This window comes from Raphanus sativus, chromosome 9 (assembly GCF_000801105.2).
Source record: "Raphanus sativus cultivar WK10039 chromosome 9, ASM80110v3, whole genome shotgun sequence".
In the NCBI taxonomy this organism is placed as follows: Eukaryota; Viridiplantae; Streptophyta; class Magnoliopsida; order Brassicales; family Brassicaceae; genus Raphanus; species Raphanus sativus.
In genome coordinates this window covers 34984763-35002309 of record NC_079519.1, presented here as the reverse complement: position 1 = coordinate 35002309, position 17547 = coordinate 34984763, and the positions used below count along the sequence as shown (strand labels likewise).

At 36.3% G+C, this 17547-nt stretch overlaps 3 protein-coding genes across 6 annotated transcripts; 1 reads left to right on the top strand and 2 right to left on the bottom strand.

Annotated features, from left to right (window-relative positions):
* Window positions 1-34: 34 nt before the first annotated feature.
* LOC108828474 (protein SUPPRESSOR OF QUENCHING 1, chloroplastic) lies at window positions 35-6574 on the bottom strand. The gene is made up of 28 exons (XM_018602182.2): window positions 6179-6574; window positions 5996-6096; window positions 5850-5906; window positions 5659-5753; window positions 5455-5554; window positions 5254-5312; window positions 4855-4979; window positions 4598-4655; window positions 4314-4401; window positions 4155-4233; window positions 3981-4032; window positions 3814-3889; window positions 3635-3745; window positions 3450-3545; window positions 3057-3179; window positions 2740-2937; window positions 2552-2656; window positions 2402-2466; window positions 2235-2328; window positions 1980-2137; window positions 1849-1898; window positions 1653-1774; window positions 1407-1514; window positions 1214-1306; window positions 1080-1116; window positions 749-999; window positions 527-676; window positions 35-379 (listed from the first exon to the last, which is right to left on the bottom strand). Exons 1-28 carry the CDS (start codon window positions 6534-6536, stop codon window positions 218-220), a joined length of 3171 nt encoding a protein of 1056 aa, XP_018457684.1. The 5' UTR covers window positions 6537-6574; the 3' UTR covers window positions 35-217.
* A 2790-nt stretch (window positions 6575-9364) lies between these two features.
* Window positions 9365-14747, top strand: LOC108827344 (uncharacterized). 4 transcript variants are annotated; one of them, XR_008938894.1, is made up of 4 exons: window positions 9365-10810; window positions 10908-11392; window positions 11478-11589; window positions 14040-14747. XR_008938894.1 is itself a non-coding variant. In XM_056995138.1 (4 exons), the coding sequence occupies exons 2-4, from the start codon at window positions 10200-10202 to the stop codon at window positions 11537-11539; spliced, it is 1158 nt and encodes a 385-aa protein (XP_056851118.1). In that variant the 5' UTR covers window positions 9810-9941; window positions 10039-10199; the 3' UTR covers window positions 11540-11783. The 4 variants fall into 4 exon arrangements, 3 of the variants coding, with proteins under 3 accessions (XP_018456222.1, XP_018456224.1, XP_056851118.1); XM_056995138.1 differs by lacking the exon at window positions 14040-14747 and having other exon boundaries at window positions 9810-9941; window positions 10039-10810; window positions 11478-11783; XM_018600720.2 differs by lacking the exon at window positions 14040-14747 and having other exon boundaries at window positions 11478-11783.
* A 154-nt stretch (window positions 14748-14901) lies between these two features.
* Window positions 14902-16871, bottom strand: LOC108824095 (proteasome subunit beta type-4). Its single transcript, XM_018597443.2, has 7 exons — window positions 16723-16871; window positions 16571-16635; window positions 16402-16478; window positions 15767-15896; window positions 15516-15675; window positions 15242-15427; window positions 14902-15151 (listed from the first exon to the last, which is right to left on the bottom strand). Exons 1-7 carry the CDS (start codon window positions 16726-16728, stop codon window positions 15038-15040), a joined length of 738 nt encoding a protein of 245 aa, XP_018452945.1. The 5' UTR covers window positions 16729-16871; the 3' UTR covers window positions 14902-15037.
* Between the last annotated feature and the right edge of the window lie 676 nt (window positions 16872-17547).

The window sequence follows — 17547 nt, the reverse complement described above, 5'->3', positions numbered from 1 at the left end:
ATGTGAATTGATTAAATTATTAACGGATTTGAGATGAATATTAATTGTGCATTCTTTCAGAAAACAGAATTGTTTAGATATTTAACACAATATTTGGAAATGTATTCTTTACTTTGAACAACTTCTTCTGTATTTCAGCTTTGGTCAAAAATAAACCCCAAAATAATCACTTTTATCATCCTGAATTCATGATCATGATCCTGATCATTAAAGTGATTCAGCTAGTAGCTTGAAGCTTTAAGCCGCCAGCATCTGATGCTCTAGGTTTAACGGTGAATGCGATCACGTGAGAAGAAGATGATTCTGATTCCATCTTGAAAGGTACCTCAAACTGAACAGACTGGTACAAGCAAACCTCGTCTTCTTTGCAATAGTACACCTGCAACTACCATTTTCATTAAATATGTTCGCAAAACTTTTAAGCTAAAATTTAAAAATCTAAAACTGCTTGTTTTATATTGCAAAAAGGACACATATTATAAAACAAACCAATTTCAGATGAATAAATGATATTGAAAATATAAACCTTGCAACTGATTTTTCCAATAGAAGCAGAAGTTGAAGATTGTCTATAATGAAGCACCGTAGAACCTTCAGGGCCAAGGATTCCTTCCAATGGTTCGACCGTTACTGCGTCTTCAGGCTCAACATCAACCACAAACTTACTCCGCGCTTCCTGTACACAACCAAGCAGTGTGATTGCGAGCACTGTATATGTAAATAGGACAAGGACAAAGAGATTGTGAACCTTGGAGAAATGGTAGCCATCTGGTAATGAGATTTTAAGATTCAAATCTCCTTCACGAGATGTAACAGCATCCACTGTGACAATCTTTGTATCGGCCGAGGCACGTTTCCTCAAACGTTTCAAGGATTTTGCCTTTGGCATTGGCGGTTGAACGCCTTTTAACTCCAGTGTACGAATCTCTACATCTTCTTTGTTGTTCAAATCTATGTATCGTATAAGACTATTGTTTGTATCCGCAACAAAAAGCCTCCCTGAAAACAGTATAGGCAAGGCAACAACATTAGCACTTGACTGTAAAACTGTTAAAAGAGACTAGAAAGTAGAAAGTTACCGTTTTCAGTTAGAGCAAGTCCTGCAGGCTCTGAAAGCTGAATGAAGCAAACAAAATGGAAACAAATGTGTTAAACTAACAGAACAGTCTTTCTGTTTGATCAACGTACAAGATTGTAGTAACCAAGATCAGACCTGAGCAGCCATCACCTTCCCATCTTTGAAACCGGCTTTTCCTGTCCCAGCGATAGTAACAACACGTTTGGTCACAGGGTCCAGCTTCTTAATCTACACATCAATTTTTGAAGACATCGAGTTGAGATCTTGTAACAGTCAAGAATTTGACCTTCTTTTGTTCATATCCTTAGACATGCCAAATTAGATTTACCTTGTGGTTGTAGCTATCAGCTAGATATATTTGGCCATCCTTTGCGCATAACACACCAAGTGGATGTTGCAGGAGCACTTCTGCTCCCACACCGTCATTATCTCCAAACTGTTCAAGTCTTAGCGCATGTTAGAGACTCTAATGTAACATTTAAAGTTGTAGATTCAGTAACAACACCAAGGAAGAGTTAAAGATGGATGTACATGAAAACCAAAGACATTAGGAGAAAATGAATCAAGTCATTACCTTGAAAAGATTCTCAGAGAAATAAGGATCACCACCAGCGAGCAATCTTGATGCTCCAGTTTGAAGATCAAGGGCACGAATAGAACTGCTCTCGCTATCAGCAATATATGCTTCCTTCAAATCTGCAATAACTTTCATTCATTGCTAGCTTTGTAAACAGTTCAAAGTGAAAATTTTGAAGTTCATTTGTCATTACCAGGGCCTAATGAGATTCCTGAAGGCTGAGCAAACGATGTCGTTTGAGGGCTGCAACAACGGAAAATATATACCCATTAAAAGGAAGCAAACAAAGGTCAAGTAATTCAAACGGCTAATGTATATACATACGTAGAACCATTAAGGTTTCTTTCATAGCCATTCCCACTGAACACTTTAGTAACACCATCAAGCACATTGTATTCCCAAATCTGGTGCTGACCCGCCATTGCAACGTAGACCTTCTCTTTCACTGGCTCATAGCATACATCCCAAGGAGAATTCAAAAGCTGGAATATTAAAAGTAAAAACAAAAAAACACTTTTTGCTTACTCTTTAATAATCTATCAGAATAAAAAAACATTTAACGGGAATCAAGTTTCTTGCCTGTGAGGTTCCTTTTCTTCCACCTTGGTAATCTGAGCCTTTAGTTCCATTACCAGCCAGAGTCTCCACTCTCTCGTTGACAAAATCAATCACCCTAAGATGAACAATCATACACTCAAAAATTGAGATTCTTGTTTGTGTTATAATCAACAAAAGGACATACATACCTCAAAGCATGGTTCTCGGTATCAGCAACATAAAGAACATTCTTCTTTGCATTATAAGCAAGTCCCTGCAAAAAAAAATATAATAATGAAGCCGTGATCTGGACCCCTATTGAGAAACAACTAATACAAAAATGAGACTATCATATATACCTGAGGACGATTGAATGCAGCATCTTCAAAGGAACCATCACGGAAGCCTTCTTCTCCGGTACTGCCGATTTGGCCGATGAAATTCCCGTCAAGATCAGTTACGATCTGAAAATGACCACAGAGTGATGATATTAGACAGCATGATGAGAGATATAGCAAGGGTTTAGATAAAGAGTCAAAGGACATACAATGCGGTTATGGTTACTGTCTGAGATAAACAGCCTGTTGTTAAGAGTATCAATGGCCAGCTTCCCTGGGAATTTTAATGGAGACGCGGCCAAGCGCGGATCATTATCTTTCTCCAAACGTGTAGGAAGCGGAGTGCTGTCTAAAACATTCTTCCCACCATAGTATATTAGAGCTGCTGCCACCAAGTCATCAAGATCCTTTAAGAGTACAGCATCATTGAGCAGACAATGAGTATTGAAAATAAAACAAATCGACCTGAGATTATTGGATAGTTTTTATTTTAAAAAACGGAGAGAAAAGAGATAAAAGAAGTTACTTTGCGGTGACTTTCTCCGGCAATCTGTGCAATGACTTTACCATTTGGTGAGACAACAGCAAATGTAGGCCACGAGTTGATGCCCAGCTCTCTCCACATGTACATGTCTCCATCGTTCACAACCTGTTCTTAAATGAGATAAGTTAAGTAAGCATCAGCTTAGGCCAAACAGGAGAACACTGAAGGACTATCTACAACATTGGTTGCAACATAAATGCAAAAAATGATGACCAGCTAACATTTTCCCAATAAATAAATGTGATTCCATCATAGAATAGTCAGTTAACAAAAAAGCAAACAAAGAAATCCAGAAATTGGCAGAAGTATAAAGTTTCACAAATAATGAGGACTAATTTAAAAGAAAAATTCAAACATTGGAACATGAAAAATTACCGGGTGACTGATATCATAGCGTAGGACTGCATTTCGTATGGCATCTAAGTCCTTCTCGTTGTCGAACTTAGCCGAGTGTACACCCACAACAGTAAACTAGAGAAGAGCAGAAAAGATAAACATACGTTGAAGCTTGGTAATCCCCTGGTGAAATTTGATTTTTTTTTTAATAGTAAAAGACTCACTGGCTTGTCCGCATACTTCTTCTCAAGAAACTCAAGATCTGGTAATACATGCATACAGTTTATGCAGCAGTAAGTCCAAAAATCAAGTACCACCACTTTCCCTTTCAGATCCTGCTCACAAAAAAAATGTCACAGCTTTAGTAAGAAGCATGTGATGCTCCCTTTAGATCAGAACTTACCCGGCGAAACTGGAGAGGGGCAGTGTTAAGCCAATCGAGTTTAGATGGGAATTCTGGAACAGTTGTAGCTGTTTGCCTAGACATACAAATAGGAAAAACATGATAATAGGTTAACTCTTGCATTACCATTTACATTAGACTGGGTAATAATCAAAACATTATCTTACTTGCTCTCTAGATCGACAATGTAATCCACGAACTGTTGGACTCTCCCTTCACCTACAAGATAACACGCACAAAAAAAAGTCAGGTACCTTTTATCACATCCGGAATCAATATGAATAAAACTATACGTTAACATAGAAAAAAATGCCAGTGGAAATTTAGACAAAAGGCAAAACCTTGGTTCTGTGTAAAAGAAGGGCTTTTTGTTCCAACCAATGCGTTCCACAAAGCTTGTGGAGAAGCATATTGCATTGCCTATACTTAAAATCAGCAACTCCGTAAGATTAATAAAAAAAGCTTTGAACACAAAAGTTGAATAGTCTTCAGTGGTTTACCTTCCAGTTGTTCGCGGCGAAGTAGACACAAGAAAGAGCAATTCCAAGACTCCCATACCTCAGTATATCTCGACGAGAACCCTGAAACCTGTTGGAACATTGCATCTGCAACCTCAAGTATATGAAAATTTTCCACAAGCCATATCATTTGTTTTATTCTCTAAGAGATTGTTTGCATATTACAAATATAAACTCCAAACTACTTACGTAAAGCATATAAATATGACTGATAACCAGATAACTTTTAATTGGTGTTCTTTTATGGATTAAGCAACCTTTCTTACCCGTTGTTATTGTTTTTTTCGCTGGCTGTGTTCTCTTGATGTATTTTTCCTGGATTTCCTGCGTAAGTACTCAAACATGTAAAAAAGAAAAGTAGAAAAATATGGAATTAGAGTGCTAAACATTTGATTCAATATGCCAAACGTAATCTCATTACAACGAAAGCCCTTTATTCAAGAAATTTTTGAAAAAGTACAATGGAGAAATAAATACACCAGAAACGAAGTGTTTTGCAACGAATTGCTTGGAGACTACATACTGGTAGAATCAGAGCCACCAGTGAGAATGTCATTGATTGATATGTTTCCGATATCGTCTCGGATCATTGACGGACCAGCATCCTTAAGAACTGCTTCAGATAAAGTAGTTTTCACAGCTATGCATCTGCAAATTTAGAAAATGAATTTGAGAATGATCCAAATCCAGAGCGGAGTAGATGGATTTGACAACGACAGATTAAAGGATGTTATTTAACATTGAACACTTATCATGAAAATTCTACAGAGACTAGGTAAAGACAGTTTAACATTGAACACTTATCATGAAATTCTACAGAGACTACGTAAAGACATTTTGAAGCTACTAATCTTTTATCATATCAAAAGCAATTGTATTCTAATAATGTTGAATCATTCTGATATACACATAAGTAAAGTACCTCATGTTTGCAGCTTGAGCAGCCTGGACTCCAGCAAGTGCATCCTCAATAACAATACACTGCAAAAATGTACAAAACAAATCACTTCTGAAGATCTGTAAGGCTAATTAGAAGAAGTATACATTTGCTCAATTATAAGTATCTTTGCACTAAAAGTTTCAACAGAGCCTCCTCGTTGGATATGAATACGTTGAGTATTACCTCGCTTGTGGGCACACCCAAGATCTTGGAAGCAGCCAAGAAAATATCTGGAGCTGGTTTCAAGTTCTCAAATGCGTCTGCTGATACAATTGCATCAAACCTGAATAATACCAACATCAAAAACATTTACTTCAGACATGGAACCTGAATGCGCAGAAACATTCTCAAAAACATCACCGAAGTTGTATTGTAATGATCTTTTACATGGACAAAGACAAACCAGCGGCTGCAAGGTTTGCATCAACTTTGACACGGTCGGCGCTAGAGGCAACAGCGACTTTGAGACCTCTGTTCTTACACTGTCTCTCAAAGAGATTGACACGAGAAAATCATTAATCACCAGAGCCAAAAAAAAAAACAACAACAATAATTGCCATTGTGATTCATCCTCTCACCTCAGTAACAAGCTCAAGTGCTCCAGGAAATCCAATTCCAGACTCTGGCTTCGCGTACTATATAGAAAGACAAAAGAAAAACAAGAATCACACAACAAACGAAAGCTCGAGTTTATTTTGGTCACATTTCTCTTAATCATTATTACCTTATCGAGATAAATCTCAAAGAAGCGCTTTTTAGCTGCATCAGGATTAAACTCTTTTACTCCTTTCACAGAAGCAACACCTCCTAAGAACTTAGCTTCACCTGTGAGTGAATAGCCAAAACAAAAATCAATTAATCAATAATTCATCCAAAAAAAAAAGAAATCTCTTTTTTTTTTTATTACCTGTTCCCATGAAAGGGACGAAGTCATCTACGGTGACTTCAACTCCCATCTCGGTGAAGACATCCACTGCGGCTCGTCTCGAGAGATCCTCGCTGTTGCAAAGCACACCGTCCATATCGAATAGCACCGCGGATACCTTCCCCCAATCATCCGCCTCTGCCGTCGTCGACGGAGGGCTCTCCGCAGCAACACTCACTTTCCAGGACGGTAAAGGAGGCGGAGAAACACAGCGGAATCCTGGAAAGGAAGATGATGATCTTTTCGTGGGTTTTGATCTAATTGGATTAATCGAAGAAGAGAATCTCCTTGATGATTGGAAGAAAAGTGAAGGTGAGGAGGAGTAGAGTTTCAAAGCCATTATTTTGCTTTGTGTGTTTTGCGTTTTTTTTCGATTGTTATCATTTAAATTTGATAGTGTGGGTTTTTAGTGGCGGGTGTTAATTTACCCAAATATGGACGAAACTATCCTCATGTATTTTAGCATTTAAGTGGGAGAAGAAAACAGAGAAGCAAAAGCAAAACCTCTCCCGACTTAAACACCACTGGTTCTCTTCTTCCAATTATCCATGACTTCACAATTTTAAAGTGTGTTCAAGTCCAGAACACCCAACTTGAGACGAAACGCTTCAAACTTCCTTCGCAATGTGCTTTGTTCTAGCGAAAAAACAGGATTCACTACAAGTTGAATCGCTGAAAGGCCATCAGAATGTAATATAATAGTGGCAGAGCAATCAGTATTAAAATCAGATAGTAATTCCCACAGCCAAGGAAGTTCTCGAACCGTATCACCATAGCCTGATATTCGGCTTCAGCTGATGAACAAGAGACAGCATCATGTATTTGTTTTCTATGGGAGTGGAAAACCTCCAAGTTGTATGAACCAACCTGTTAATGATCGACTTGTGGTCGGACATTCTACACAGTCTGAATCACACCAAGCCATAATAGTCAAATCGTTAGCAGCAGTGAGTAAATATCCTGGCCTGTATTTTGCTTTAAATACCGCACGACACGCAAGCGTAAAGAGTGAGTAATCGGAGTAGTTTTGATCGGACCCATACTCTTTTAATGTCTTTGCAACTTTTCAAACCAATATGGTAGAGATTGTTTAAGACCATAAAGTGATTTATGAAGTCATACATTTACACCAACCATTTTTTCTAATGTGGGATGTTGAGTGGTTTGAATAATTTAGAATCATTTTAAAAAAATGAAAATTTCAAAATTAAAATATTAACTTTTCAATATATGTTCAGTGTAAATATTAAAATATAAGTATGTATTTTTATGTGATGTATAGTTTAATTTAAACGATATGAAATATATATAAATATTAACATAAACACCTATTAAAATTAAACTATTATCCATATGTTTTATAATCATTGTATTTTATTACAGAAAAATTAAAACATTGATCACAAAAGTTTATGTCAGACTTTTAACAGTTTTAGTAATTTATATTTGTTTTGAAATATTCAAAATACAACATATACAAAAAATCTAAATTTTTATTATATGATTAATATAATTGGGTAATTTATTTTAATAATAAATAATGAAACAAAATGATAGAAAGTATACAGATTGTTAACAAATCTTTATTATTTAAAATCATTAATTGTCATATATATATTTTAATCACATTAAGTAATTATGTAGGTTTTTTGAAGAAAAAATAGATAATAAATTTCAATTTGATAAATGAATGGTATATAATGAACATACTATATAATCTAACATTTCCTAGCTATTTTATTTTACACTAACAAAATTCTCAACTGATTTTCAAACCGCCACGTAAATAAACTTAGCATTTTAATTACATGATAATTTAGAAATAAACTTTTGAATTAGTACAAACTACATTTTATAACTTTTTAAATGTTTAATATATTAATATATAGGGTACTAAACAAATAATTAAAAACATTCATCACAAGATTATTAACTAGTAAATGACTCCAGAGATCTGTACCCCTTATTTAAAAACAAAAAAAAACTTGCATGAACTTCTTAGCTGTTCACATGAAAATTCCTGCGATAAATAATTATAGACCCATTTTTTTTTAGCAATGATGATTCAAATCTCAATGACAGCAAATTATAAACTTATACTAGATTTTGACCCGCACGTCCGTGCGAGTGTATTTTTTTAATAAAATGTGTTGTTATTTATTTTTCATGTCAATATTAGAATTGGGCAAAAAACCTGAATCCAAAAAATCGAAACGATCCCGATCAAAAAAAAAGTACGAACCGAAATTGATTAAATATCCAAATTTTTCAAAATTTTGGTATTTAGATTACTCAAACTGAATCTGATCCGAACCGGAGTATTTCGGATACCTGAATGTATTTGAAAAAAATTTATATACTTATTTATATATATATATATATATATATATATATATATTATTTTTTAGATTTAATGTATATAAAAACATCCAGAATATATATGATACTTTTAAGTTGGTTTAAAATAAAACAGTTGGATAAAAACAACATTATAATTTTTTTCATAAATTTGGGTTAAGCTGCGTTTAAAAGAGTAGGTTAAATTGAAAAATTAAGAAAACATTTGGTTAGTTGCGATTTACACGCAAAATCAAACCAAATTATATTGATTTCCTAATTTAATATTCATTCCTTTTTTGTTATATCATATTAAAAAAATATACGTTTTTAAAGATAAGCATTATGTGTGTTTGGAAGTTTTTATTGATTGTGTTAGTTAATTGAAATGGTCGATGTAAGAACTAAGAATACATTATCTCATCTAAAAAAAATTTACGATCAATTGTCTTGTCTGTAGTGGGTTAGGTAATTTTTAAGCCTATTGGTCATAGGTTTCTTTGGTTTTGAATAATATAAATTGTGTTACGATCTGGGCCATCTATGTATAAGCCCAAAAGATATTATATTATTCTTAACCAAATTCGGGAATAATTGGGAAAGCAAACGGTTGGTCTCAATAGCAAAATTATTAGACGCAAAATTATGGGTTAATTATTGCATTAAACGTTGTGTTTTAGTATGAGTGGCATATGGATGTAAATATTGAAGAAAATTCAGGGTTAAATCATATTTGTACTTCAGTTTTAATAGATTAGATATATATACAGTGCCAGCTGACCACACTTCCCCACACATATGTATATTATATATACGTATATAGTGCCAATGAAAAGATAAAAACCAAAAAAAAAATCCCCTTTGATTCAAACCAAACGATCCAACCATGGAGGTGACAGCACTAAAATTACCAACTCACGAACATCCTTTGTACCCTTCAACTCGATTTCTTATTGTTAGTTGCGAAGGTTGTTGTGTAAGAGGTCGGATCTACGGAGGCTACCGTTGCAATGAATCTGATTGTTACAATAAGGGCGACGATGGTGTTTGGTTCCATAAGGAGTGTGGCGAGTCACCATCAGAAATCAACCATCCTTCTCACCCTGAACATCCTCTTACTTTCTCCACGGAGATAGATTTGGAAGACTGTCGTTTGTGTGGAGGTTTAACCACCAGTGGTTATTGCTGTGCGATATGCGACTTTGTCATAGATCTGGCTTGTGTACAAAAACCACTGCCGCCTCTAGCGATTGAGCATCCGATGTTCCATGAGCATTCACTTGTCCGCACAAATAAGTATGCCTTTTGTAAAATATGCAAGAATAATATTGAAGAAGGATATGCCTATGAATGTCTTACTTGCGGACATGTTAATTTTCATTTGGACTGCGTCAATCAGTCAAGAGAGGTAAACCATTCGTCTCATTCTAATCATATTCTTGAGTTCTTCAAATCTAAATCACTCCCAGAAAACGCTGAGAAGACATGTATTCTGTGTGGAATAGAATCGCAACATGTGCTTTATCATTGTTCCAAATGCAACTTTAGCATATGTATTTACTGCAAGAGGAATCCTCCACCACTCACTGTCCAACATACCAAGACCCACAAGCATACGCTCTCCCTCTTGGCAAGACGAGTCTCGTTTACTTGTAATGTCTGTGGGATGCAAGGAGATCGAAGTCCTTATTCATGTATTCAGTGCAGTTTCTTAGTTCATCGCGACTGCATCGACTTGCCTCGCGTCATAAACATTAATCGCCACGATCACCGCATCTCTCTCACTGATCATATTGGGCGCCGGGGGAATCTGAAATGTGGAGTCTGTCACCAAAGTGTTAATCAGTACTGCGGAGGTTATACTTGCTCTATCTGCCCCAATTTTGTTGTTCATTCGTCATGCCCAACAACAAAAAGAGTGTGGGATGGAGTCGAGCTCGAAGGGATCCCCGCAGAAGTTGTTATTCCTCCGTTCGAGGTGGTGGGTGTTAACTTGATAAAACATTTCAGCCACAAAAAGCATATTCTTCGACTAGAGAGTGATGGTACAACTCGTGATGAAAAAACAAGATGTGAAGCATGCGTCTCTCCCGTCTATTCTGATCCGATATACCGCTGTGAGCAGTGTGATTTCATCCTCCACGAGACGTGCGCGAATCTTCCAATGAAAAAACGACTTCCGTTTCACAACATGCAGTTTAAACTATATGCTCCCGACATGGATTCCTACAAAGCTTTTAAGTGTTACGCCTGTAAAACAATGTTTAGCGGTTTCAGGTACGTGGCAGATGAAATCACTATAGATGTACGTTGCGGTACGTTTTCAGAACTGGGATCATATGATTTCCATGACCACCCTGCTGTATATTTTTAGTTCTACAGAACTGTTTCGGAGCTGTGGTGCATGCCAAAGGGGAAGGATGCTACCAACGAAGCTCGCTTGTGGTGATTGTGATGACTTCGCGTTAGATTTCCGATGCTTTAATTTGCCAAGGGTGGTGAAGCATAAAGAGGATGAGCCTCCTCTTTCCTTATGTTATGGCGAAGATCCAAATGGTAAATACTGGTGTGATATTTGTGAGGGTGAAACAAATCCGAAAGACTGGTTCTATACTTGCCCTGATTCTGGGTTCACATTGCATGTCCAGTGTGTTCTTGGAGATTTCTCTTTTCTCATGCCAAGACGCATAACAGAATACCCTAAGTACCGCTGCAAATTTGAAGTGGTTCCTAACAACCACTGTTCTCGACCGTTCTGTGCCGGTTGTCAGTCTCGATGTATAGGCCCTTTCTTTCTGAAGATTTATAATCCGAAAATCATATACATCTGTTCTAAAGGGTGTTTTCGAACTTTTACAGGTCAGATCTACGAATTTGGTTATATTATGCTGTTTTGTTATTATACTAAACCGATCTAATTCCTGACATGATATTCATGTTGCAGAATTTTGGGAAAAAGGGTTGTCTGAGACCGTTTTTAGCGGTGGCAGGACCCTTCACGTGTGAGAGAGCAAAATTCACGTTATGAACACTACGTCTACTATTTATATGATATGGTTTGCTCATTTTAAACTCATATTATTTGCAAATAATTAAGTGGTGATCCTCTTCCTGTCCCTGATTTGTAGGACAGTGTAGTGTAATGCACGTTCTATCTCCATCAGGATAACAGAACATATCTATATATTTTGCGTATAACTATTTCACATATTGTTGCATTTTCAACTCATATCTATATTTGCCTCTATAATTGTGTTTAGAACATCTCTAACTTATTATTGTTTTCACCCTTAGAGCATCTCCAATGTATTACTCCAAATTTTACTCCAAAATATTGCAACTCCAAAATGGAGTGATGGTTTACTCCAATGTATTACTCCATTTTTACTCCAAAAATAGTTAGTAACTGTTAATAATATCTATACTTATAAAAGTTTACTAATTAACCCCAACTATTTTATGTTTGCAAAAATACTTTAAATTATAATTTATTTAAATTAAACATTTATTATTAAAAAGTACAAAAATCATAAAAATAGAATAAAACATAATGTATAAGTTGGTTCAATAATAAGCATTAAAATATTTTCCCATAAACGATCGATTAATGCATTTCGTAATGAAAAATGAGTTTCTTTATCTTTGATATTCCTAAATCGAATAATTTTTTTTTGAAATCGGACATTTAAATCACTTATTTTATGTTATTTTATTTTATATTATTTTTGTTATTTAATTATGTTATACATTTTATGTCAAATTATTAAATAATGGAATAACTTATTTTTCACATTGTTGTATCATTTTAAAATATTATTTAAGTAAGAAATAAGAACATTAAAGATTTAAAGGACCATTTCATAAATAAAAAAAATTTAACTCCAAAATGGAGTAATGTGTAAGATTACTCCATAAATGGAGTAACCCTAGCCATTACTCCATTTTGGAGTTGGAAATGAAGTGGGGTTGGAGAGGATTCTACTCTAAAATGATGTTTGGAGTAGAAAATTGAGTAGGGTTGGAGATGCCCTTATAACAGGAAAAAAAAATCCAATCCAACTAATTTCTTATTTAGATAAAACAGATATTGCTATTTCTTCTCTATTTTTTTTTTTTTTTTTTGAACACAGATTACTTTTCATTACTTCTCAACTTGATCGATTACAATAACTAGAGGGAATTTGCCATCCTCTTTGATTGAAAACATAAACTACAACAATGTAAAATAAAAGAGATAATTCTTCATGAGAAGATGACAGCGGATTCGAGACTAAGCTTGAATGCGTCGATGTAGCTTTTCCGACGGAGTCAGACAGCAGAGAAATAGTCACATATAGTGACGTTGAAAACCAGTCCTCACGAATGAGGAAGCTGAAGCCGAAACTTGATACCAAGTCCGGGAAATCATCTCCTTTCAAAGAAAGGAGGCATGGTGGCGAAATCCATTCCTCGGTTGAGGAAGATGATACAAACATGAATTGAGACAGGGAAGCACTCGGTGAACCCACCAATAAATTCTTCACAAAAGCAAGATATAACAGTAAGCTCGAACTATAGATCCCGGTGAACTCATCGGAAATCTTTAAACTAGCCAAGACCACATGTGATTGTAACAAGAATTTCAGTTCATTGAGCCTTGGAATCTTAGTTGATATGCTACCTTGAGAGAAGGTGTGTGTCGTTGAGGTACTAGTTCCACCGGAGTAGCAGTGGTGGATGGTGAGACAGATCGGAAAAGTGGCCGCGAGATCTGTCGGGGTGGCGACGGTGGGAAAGAGACGATGTGCTCTCGACTTCAACACACTTCGAACTGCCGGATCTGTTCGTCGAGTCATACGTGGAGCCCCACCGACAAGTGACGTAAGAATTCCGGGATCAGAGAGGAAGTGGTACTGCAGTGGAGGGGTACGGAGAAGATGGACCAGATCTGTACGTAGTGCCTTCTTGACGGCATAGCTTGATTTTGAAGAGTACAAGTTCATAGATCTGGGATGCACGGGAGAGGAGATGATGGTACGACGATAACAGCGAGTCAAGTTAAACCGGGACCTGACTTTCCGGGAACCCCCGGAGAAGAGGACTGTTCCGGACGAGAGTGACGACCACGAGTGCACGCAGAACTTCAACGGTGGTGGCGACATCAAGTCCGAAACAGAAGCAACACGAAAGAGAGAGTAACAAAAGTTGAAGAGAGTGATAGAGAGAGACAAATAAAATGAAAAAAAGTGGTGACGCCGGCGAGCTCCTCCACTGCCGGCGTCGGAAATTAGATTCAAATTTAAATTCTCGATAACTGTGCTTGGGAGAGAAAACCAGTTCAAAGTTTTAGTTCGCTATTTCTTCTCTATACAAAAGGAAAATAGCATTTTTTCTATTATAAAGCCATATTTTTATTAATAAAAATGTTTATAAATTTTAAAATTATAGTTATGACTGAAATATAATGTGTTTTAGAGAAAAGAAAGATGGAATTACACTTTTTATTTACATCTTTCTCTTTTGTCAGGTGAAATGTGTTCGTCTTAAAGGCTATGTTTAACGCAGTCACATGATCAGTGGGATCTGCATCACCGGAGTAGGATGGGATACAGAGCTTGTCCATTGAGCTGATGTTAATGTCAATAATCCTCTTCAAAAAGGATATCCTTAGCGTCGCGACAAGGACGCGCCTCATCTGCGGGGCTGAACTCCTCACGTGTTGAATTTTGGAGTTTACGTCTTGCATTAAGAGCTGGAGGTTGGCGATTTGGCAGCTTGGCGTCGAACCGTCGGAGGTGGTGAAAAGTTGTCTCTAAGTTGTTGCTGTACCGAGATCATCACCAGCTGGTGGCGTGAAGACAATCACGGCAAAACGCTTGTTCTGTCGCCTTGCGAGCTTCCTCCCACTGAGCGAGGCGTTCCATGATTATTTGCATCACCTATGTCATGGCCGGGACGGAGTCCTTGTATTGTATTCAATGAAGGGTTCTCCAACAATGCCAATGAAAAATAAAAGCATTTTCGAGTATTTCCGGTGACAGTTGAGAAGTTTGTATGCATATCACCATAAAGATCGTTGGAGCTCTTTCATTCTTGCATTCAGATTTTGATTTTTTTAAGATCATACTCAACTGACAACCCAAATTTTAGGTTCTAGGTGCTCTGCAACATATTTAGAAGCAGAATATTTCAAGAAGTCATTTTACCTATGAAAACGATGTTGTTGGGACTTAAAATAAATATCCGATCGAAATCTGTCGCTTTGATAATAGTAACGATCATTTTTTAATCACTAGTTATGGTTTATTCTGTACTGAATCAAGTCACAGTAATGACAAGGCAACTGATATATAAAGCTTATAGAATACGTAGAATTTAAGAGATGCAACTGTCCAAATATCTTCAGAAAACTTTCATTGAGATATAACCCAACAGGAAATCCACTCCAGTACATAGTATGTTAACAACATCACATGAAATAAAAATAAAGAGGCAGCTTGATCTCAAGATTGATAAATAGGCTTCTTACCAGGAGCCTTGAGCACCAGCAGTTGGGTTGTGGAAAGCCTGGAACTCCCAAAACGTCTTCAACGAGTAGGGCTGAGAGACCGTCACGCCTTCCTCCGTGATCTTTGCAATCTGCGCAAAGATTCAAACACGCATTTTCAAATTATTACGTTTGCAAACGAAGAGCTTTATATCATTCTTCCTCGTAAGAAGTTGACAAACCTGAAGTTTGTTAATAGCAGATCTGTCACGGTAAAGAAGCACGCGCATACATTTCTCAAGGAGCTTGACACCTTCTTCGAAGCTCAGATCCGCACGCCACTCATCACGAAGAATTGGCCTAGCTAGGTGGTTCCCAAATCCAGTGGCAACATGATTGTCCTCGAAACTAACACCAATCATTGACACCTATTCAGAGAGAAAGAGAATCAGACAGATCCAAAATCAATAAGAAAGACTTGGCATAAAGCGAATGTATAGAGTCTTGAGAGGTTACCATGCCGAGGTAGCTTTCACCATTCTTGACGCCTCCAAGGACGAGAGTGTTCCAGAGAGGGTTGAACTTGTTGCGGCGGTTGTACATGACACGAGTCAGATAGTTGTGAACCTCTTTTGGTCCAAACGAGTTACCATCATCCCACATGTTATCATTCAAGCTATATTGTAAAAAGAAAGTAAGAGCTTCGTTAGATATTATGAAAAGTTGACAAAAAAAAAGTAAAGAATATGTTGGGATTCTCTTCTTACACGAGCTCATCAAGATAACGAAGAATCTCCTGAAAGTCGCTGATTTCTCCACTGGCACCGAGAAGAGAATGCTTGCCAATAGCCTTCACTCTCTCAATGTTCTTGTATCTTAAGGTCGATCCATATGAACCTGCCCATTCATAATTCACCATAAAACTATTAAAACTAACAAAGAGAAGAAGCCATTAGAACTGTAGCCAAACAAACACACAAGGAATCTTTTATGCATAATCTTGTTACAACCCAAACTCACTTACTCAAATCGAAAGATGCACAAAACTAACTGGACCATAAATATCCGATCGTGGTGTTCGCAAGGAGACTAGAAAAACACAGTAACAGCTAACAAATATTACAAAGCGTATAGAACAAAAATGCAACTACAGAAAAAGAATTTACAAGAAATCATATGCAAAAAAAGCTACACATCCTGAATCATAATCATGCAAAATAGAATGAACACAAGTTTATTGCGAATTAAAGTTTCTAACTTTCATTCACAATTTAAACTTATCAAGAATACATGATCTCTCGCCGGAAAGAGACACCTTTAAAACTAAATAAAAAGAAACCCAACAGAGAGACAAGAGAAATATTAAATTGCTTATAGCTGAAACTAAGGAAGAGAAACAGACCTCCCATGTCGGAAGCCATTAGAACCCCATCTTTGTACTTGATTGCGACAATCGATGTCCCAGTGACATATGGGTACCTAACAAAACATTCCAAACATAAGACACCTAAAACTGAATCACAATAGATAGAGAAAGACACATAGAGAGACGACAAGAGAGAGGTTTATACAGTGTTCTTTGTGAATCAGCTTCTGCGTTCTTCACGGCATCTCCGTTATCAATCGGAATAGTAAACTGCACCCAAAAAAAAACAACTCCCAGAATCAGAAGCATATACATACAGTGAGGAATATTGAAGATTTTGAGATTGGTCGGACTTACAGTCATCTTTTTCGTAGTAACCGAGAGAGAGAGAGAGAGATTAGATTCTTGTTCAAGATCTGAAGCTTTGATTTTGTTATTTTACCTCACTAAAATAGCTTCCGTGATTTCCTTTCCCTCAAGAAACAAATTGAATCGGATCTGACCCGCTAATTGACCGGTTTAACCTGACTCGTCTTGAACTCAGCCCAATTTAATTGAGGCCCAAGTCCAATTTGTTGTCTTCCATAAAATTTCAAATTGAAGAAGTCTCCAGTCAGTTCTTTGATAACCCTTGGATTTACATGATTAACAGAAACTGGAAGAGAATAATCCTTTTGACTTCAATTTCAGATCCCTAAAGAGTCCCATTTGTGCTATAGCAAACAAATAATTAAGGGTTAGAGAAAATAACAATCTATCTTGTTAAAACAGAAACATTCTGTTGGACCTAACATTTATTTTGTAAGTTTTTAAATTAAATACACCTTTATACTTTATAGTTAAACCTACATTAAATCACTAATGTTCTTTTTTTTATACTACTATCCATGTTTCCAAACAATATACTTATTTCTTTATACTACTATCAATGTTTCCAAACAATATATTTTATATACTACTATCAATGTTTCCAAACAATACAATAATTAATCTTAGTTATTTTATATCCATCATTTTCTCTTTAAAATTTTGTAGAAACGTCGTAATTTCATAAATTACAAAATAATGAACTTTAAAATTTGGATTATAAGATTACAAATTATGAAACTATTACAATTTCAATCAAATTATATTACATATCGGTCATCCATCAGTTCAATCGGTTAGTCTCGGGTTTTAGTG